This window comes from Phyllostomus discolor, chromosome 15 (assembly GCF_004126475.2).
Source record: "Phyllostomus discolor isolate MPI-MPIP mPhyDis1 chromosome 15, mPhyDis1.pri.v3, whole genome shotgun sequence".
Classification (NCBI taxonomy): domain Eukaryota; kingdom Metazoa; phylum Chordata; class Mammalia; order Chiroptera; family Phyllostomidae; genus Phyllostomus; species Phyllostomus discolor.
Window position 1 is genome coordinate 7,565,119 of NC_040917.2, and position 6,315 is coordinate 7,571,433.

Consider the following 6,315-nt stretch of genomic DNA (forward strand, 5'->3'; position numbering starts at 1 on the left):
CAGCAGCACAGGGAGCAGGAAGCCGGGCCTGCCGGTGATGCCAGCCACAAGATGGGGCCCTGGGACAGCCTCCTCTTAAAGACCTGGATCTCAAGAACCTTTTCTAGAAAACAGAGGCCGAGTAGGTGACTCAGCTCTTTATTTCCCTCTTTTTTTTAAAGCAAGAAAAGTGATCAAACTGGTGTGTTTTCCCTTTGTCACCGCTTAGGGGACGAGGTTAGGAACCCAGGTTCTGATGCAGAAACAACGGATTAGGTCAACCAGGGCGAGTCACACTGGCGCCATTGTCCCGGTGCCTCTGGGTCCCGAGCTCCCAGGACTGTGCTGCTTGAATGTCAAAGTCAGGAAAGTCCTGGGCAGCCGTCACCCCGGCCATGCCCTGGGGTGGCCCTGCGGCCGGCCAGGCCTCCATGGGGACCTCGGCCGGGCTTCCAGCTCTCAGGCCCGGCCTTGAAGGTGGCAGTCCCCGGGGGTCCCTCAGGCCCCAGCAGAGCGGGCCGCCACCTCACCGCGCCCACTCTGACGTTGGTGCCCACCTGTTGTGTTTCTTCTTCCAAAGGCAGGAGGAAGGGCAGGAGCCAGTCTGTCCAGTCCCACGGGGCGCTGAGCCAGCGGCCGCCCACCTTGAGCTCGTCCGGCCCGATCCTGGAAAGCCACCAGGCCTTCCTGCAGACGTCCACGTCGGCCCATGGGCTGGCGCCCAGGCTCTCGGGCAGCCGGCTCTCCCTGCGCACCTCGGCCGCGTCCCTGCACTCCCAGCCCCCGCCCGTCGCCACCACGGGCCACCTGAGCGTCCGCGAGCGGGCCGAGGCTCTGATCAGGTCCAGCCTGGGCTCGTCCACCAGCTCCACCCTCAGCTTCCTGTTCGGCAAGAGGAGCTTCTCCAGCGCCCTGGTCCTCTCTGGGCTCTCGGCCGCCGAGGGGAGCAACACCAGCGACACCCAGTCCTCCAGCAGCGTCCACATCGTGATGGGCCCCTCGGCCAGGGCCGCCAGCCAGGCCGCACGGGTAAGTCCTGGCCTCACCCCCCTCTCCCTAGTGACCGACGACAGGGAGTGTGACGACAGGGAGACGGTCTGGCCGGGCTCCCTCCGGAGCTGGTGCGCCCTGTAGGTAGCAACACGCTGGCAGGTATTTCCCGAAAGAGCTCAGCGGAGTTGTCCCTCCCCCTGAGCCCTGAGCACAGCGTGCCGGGGGTGTTCTCGCTGGCCTGCACAGCAGGGGGGCACACGCTGCTTCCTTGTCTCTTCATGTCCCTCTGCCAGAGGGACAGGCCGGTCGCCCATCAGCACTGGAGTCTGTCACCACCGACTCCTGTCCACAGATGTAATTTCAGAGCCACCAAAACGGCCGCCCGAGTACGCGCGCTCGGTCGTGGCACAGGAGAGTTGTGAGGCTTCGCCCCAGTGAGCTGTTACTCGGCCGCAGTTGCAGGCTGGTGGACGAGTGCTGCTCACCCAGCTGCTCCCTCCTGTCCAGGGTAGGGGGGGCACCTAGGAGATGCCAAGGCAGACACAGGTGTCAGACTGCAGATCTCTGGTTCTGGTGGGGGTACCAGAGCTGGATGAGCGGGCTCCGCCCTTCCTCTCCTTCCTGGGGGACAGGCCCTCCAGGCAGATGGCCCCCCATCCCCACCCCCCGCAGTGGGACCAATGGCGGCCACCCTCCGCCCCCCATGGCCCTGAGTGTGCGAGGCTGGGCCTCCTCTCAGGGTGGGGCTGGTGGGCTCCCCGGAGACCTGAGCCACACCGGCCACAAGCGAGGAGCCTGGTTTTCAGGATTATAACTGAATTTAGTTAGATCACTAAATGCATAAACAAACTCCTCTTTTTCTCATTTCCTCGATGAAAAACCCCTGAGTATCTCACCTTTCTCCCATCCCCGGCCTATGTAAGACACAAGCTGCGGGTGCAGCTCTGGGAGTCTGGGAATTCTCTTCCCGTCTCTGCACCAAGGAGGGCGGAGCCCTTGGCACCGCGAGAGCTCAGAACAGAGAGGCCTCTGGGTTGCCGTCCGGGGTCCCGCCTGCAGGACCTAGCACTTGTGACGGGGGCTGAGCATCTGTGAAGGGACATTGACCCAAACCCGGGAAATCCAGGCACAGAAGTGACCTTTTCCCCAAGGTCATCTTTCCAGCACGTCCAGCTTACCCAAGGAAAGGTCCCCACACCCTCCGTCCTTCCTCCAAGGCCGCCCGCGGGTGCTCTGTGACACGGCCCGACTTGAGAACCCGCGCTCCCACCCTGTCAGGCCTGTGGTCAGTGGGTGAGGACGGGCAGCAGTTGGGGTCAGTAGGTGGACGTGGCCACACCTACCTGTTTGCTGAGCGCTCGCCTCTCGTTTCTCTCCGGAAGCACTTCTCCGAGCCGAGCGAGCCCACCGACGCCGAGCGAGGGCAGCTTCGCGGCCGCCGCCTGGCCGAGGCCGTGGCTGAGGGCCTCGGGGTGGTCTGCCGGCGAGCCAGCCAGGAGGACATGGGCCTAGACGACACGGCTTCCCAGCAGAGCGCCTCGGACGAGCAGTAGGGCTGGGGGCGCCCCTCGGTTGGGGGGCACCGAGTCCCCCAGCACCGCCTCTTCCTGTTCCTCCTTCCTGCTGCCCCCAGACTGAAAATACTGTCATCCACGCAAGGCCCTTTCCGTGGACAAACGAGGGCTGTCGCAGAAAACTTAGTAACTTTATCTCAGGTTCTTGAAACACGTCTCACGTGATGCGAAGAAACACACCTGGACGCAGGCCTCCTCGCCCCAGAGCTGGGAATGAGGGCGCACGAGACACCTCGGAGCATGTGCAGATCCACAGAGACACCGTGGAGTGTCTGCAGCAGGTCGGCAGAGCACACAGGCTGCCGCGCGCCCTGGTGGGGATAAGGCAGCTGCACGGTAAGGGACCGGCCTCTGGCGCACCCCTGTCACCGTGGGGAAGCCGCGAGCAGCCGTGCGCCGAGGCCACATCCACGCATCCAGACGACCTCGCCGCTTTGTAGTATTTACGCCGACGCCAGGTGAGTATGCACCGGTGCCCGTGCACGCAGTCACACCCACAGCGCCCCGTGACAGAGCCCGGCAGGCAACACCCAGCGGGGTGAGCGTGACATCCAGCCCAGGCAGGGCCCCGGGCCACCTCGGAGGGACACGGTGCCCCACCGCATCGGAGCAGCCCGCCCCCCCACAGGGCACACCCTCGCTCCCCAGGCCCCGAGGTGCCCCCCACCCCGGGGCCATGGGGCACCTGCACACTCCTTTGTTTTTGGAATTAAAAGGTTTATAGTTACTGCTGTGTCCAGTTCTTTGAGTTCTACTGAAACTGTTGTCCTATCTAAAAAAATGAATCCTTTACTGTGAGAATGACATTTGGGCAAATTCTGAGACTTTTTCCATTTTAATGTTCCTCGTGGGCGGAGGTGCGAGCTGGCCCCTCGCCGACAGGAGGCAGGGGAGGGGCCCCAGGGGCACAGCCCGTGAGGACAATCACCGCTGACCCCGTGAGCCGTCCCTTTTGAGGAGACAGCAGTTAGAAATAATTTGGGAACAGTCGTACAGGTTTCTTCAGGGTCTCTAGGATCTGGAAGTCTGGGGAGGGGGAGGGTAATATGTACAGAGAATTCCTTACCCTTTGGAAGTAGATGGCAATGCTCTTGGGTTTTGTTTGTTTGTTTGTTTTGTAAAAAAGAATTAGCAATCCACAACAGTAGTTGGGCTCTATAGCCAGAGACACAGTGCACTGCTCTCGGTCCGAGTCCCCACTCAGCTGCAGCTCCTGACACGGCCTTGGGCCACTCACGGCCCAGCCCTAGGACCACACGGCAGCCCCGAGCTGCGTGTGGCCTCCCACTTAGAGAGATGACGGACCACCCCTGGGGCAGCCAGAGGTGACAAACGGAAGGTGAAACCCCAGAAAGAGCTGGAGAGCCAGCCAGCAGAGGAGAAGCCAAGATGATGCAGACGACGCAGACAAGAGAAGCAGGGAGTGCCCGTGTCCCCACCCGCTGGGTCCATGTCTCAGCCGAGGCCTCGGCACGGCCGCCGGGCAGGCCGGGGCAGGAGGGGTCCACCTTGTCAGCAGCATCTTTGTGAGAGAGGACGCTCGGCTTGCGTGTGCCGGGAGCCTGCGTCTGGGTGCACACGCTTCCCTCCCAAGCGTGGGGCCCAAAAGGGACAGCGCTGTTGGACTCCCTCCACCACTCTTCCTCCCCGTCAGCGACGCAGTCACTTTGTTAAATCGTGCACGACTTTTATATTTACAACTCACGAACGTGTTAATCTGGCCTTCAGCCAGTCTTCGGTTTTGCAGAGAGCAGTCCTCGCAGGATCCTGTCTGCATGAGCAGCACCCGTTTGAAAGGGATTCTGGGGCGACACTTCCTGCAGGAGCTCCTCACGTGCTCTGCCAGCACACAGCTAGAGAGCTATTTTCTGCGTTTGGACACAGAACAAAATTCTTTCCCCTAAGATAAGAAAGAGCCAGTAGCGCCTGATGTGATAAATCACGTGAGCCTGGCTTCGGCGGTTCTAGATTTCACACGGTGCATCCAACCGTCGGTGTCTGGCAAGTGCTTCTCTAAAATGACGCGATGCTCCAACTTCTTGTTGCCCATAAAATGGGCAGTGCCCCAGCCCCCCGTTTGCTTAGCCCTCTCTGCCTGAGCCTCCCCCCCAACCTCTCCCATTTAGCCCCAAGTCACTGCGCTCCAGGGACACGAGCACCTGCCATCAGCACACGCGGCATCTTCCCAGACACAACCTGTGAACACGGAGATGCGCAGGAGGAGAAAGAAGGGGCGAGGCCCATCCCGAGTTTCCTGGGCCACCATCGCCCCCGCCCCCGCCCTGCTGGAGCTGAGGGCTGGGAGGGAGGGAGCGCCTGAACTGGCAACTTGACCAAGGATTCCTGCCTGTCAGCCAGGATGGTCAGAGATTCCATTCTGTGAATCTAAAAGACGTGTCTCTCTCCGTACAGGCGCTTACTCAGATGTACAGAGAAACAGTTTTTGTAAGGCCTCATGTTAAGTGGCTGGCGATCGAGTCAAGGGCAAAAGAAAAGGATTTGGGACACTCACTCTCCAAGTCAGGTCTGCTGTGTCCCTCCCAGCCCTGTCACTCTGTGCTTTTCGGAGTTTTTCCTTGAGGGCTGGACCGCACCCAGCAGTCTGTTAAGTGCCTGGATTTGAACAGTGGGCGTCTCAAGCTCAGGGAAGAGAGCCCCTGTCTCCACCTGCCCCATGCCACACCCTTCCTCCCACAAGCACCTCCCCGCAGCTGGGGGACACCAGCCTGACGGTGCTCAGCCTTTTCTGCTCTGCTCCTGGCTGGTGCCCTGATCCTGGCTGGTGCTTGGGGACTGAAGGGATCACAAGGTAGACTCTGCCTGCGTGTCTCTTCCTGACACGCGCCGTCACCACCTCCTCCTCCAATCCTCAGCGGGCTGCTACCCACTGCGCCCCTTGGGCCCCCGAGGTAGTCATCTGTGGATTCCTCATAGCTGACACCACAGACTGAGTGGCTTAAACAACAGACATTTCTTTCCCACAGTGCTGGAGGGTGGGAAGGCCAAGGTCAAGGTGCTGGGAGATCTGTGTCTGGTGAGGCCACTCCCCGGTTCATGACATCTGTCTTCTCACTGTCCTCCCCTGGCAGAAGGGCCGAGCGAGCCCTGCGGGGTTTGTTATACAGCCATCATCCATCCTAATCACCTCCCGAAGGCCCACCTTCAAACACCGTCCACGGGAGCTTAGCCTCCAGCGTAAGACTCTGGGCGGGGCGGGGGCACCGCCATTCAGACCACCACCCGATCTTTCACTAAATCACATCTGTTACAGTGGATGGATTGCACCCAACCTCCTCCTAGGTGCTTCCCATCAGTCTGTTGACAACGTGACTCGGTCGCTACTGAAGGGCCTGGCTGCAGAGGGCACCCAGTGCTCTTCCGCTCTAGAGCGCTGCCGCTCCCCACCGCTACGTCCCGCTGAGACCTGGGGGCAAGGACACTTGGGACAAGACAGGCAGCCCGGGGCGTGGGAGCCACACAGACTCGGGCTCCAGCCTGCACCTCCCACTGCAGCCTGTGTCTTTGCCAGTAGAGCAGGCTGCCACATCTCCCTGTGCCACGCCAACGCCAGGGCCTCCCGAGGCCCTCCCTGCTCACTGCTGTGCGGAGGCACCTTCCCCCAGAAGCACATCCGGCTTCCATCCTGAGTGTCCTCCAATGGGCCAGTTTACCTTCTTTGAATAAACGCCATTGCTTTCCTCCTGGTTTCAGACAAACTCAAAGGCTGCTGGACAGCCGGGGCTGGACGCTGAGCTCGGGACAAGAGGCA

At 61.1% G+C, this 6,315-nt stretch overlaps 1 protein-coding gene across 1 annotated transcript in view; it reads left to right on the top strand.

Annotated features, from left to right (window-relative positions):
• The window catches only part of PCNX2 (pecanex 2), a 204,245-nt gene extending 201,532 nt beyond the window's left edge, over window positions 1–2,713 (top strand). The window contains exons 33-34 of the mRNA XM_028531220.2: window positions 560–1,008; window positions 2,355–2,713. Of these exons, the coding sequence (XP_028387021.1) occupies window positions 560–1,008; window positions 2,355–2,525 (620 nt within the window). The 3' untranslated portion in view covers window positions 2,526–2,713. The remainder of the gene's footprint in view (window positions 1–559; window positions 1,009–2,354) is intronic.
• The last annotated feature ends 3,602 nt before the right edge of the window (window positions 2,714–6,315 follow it).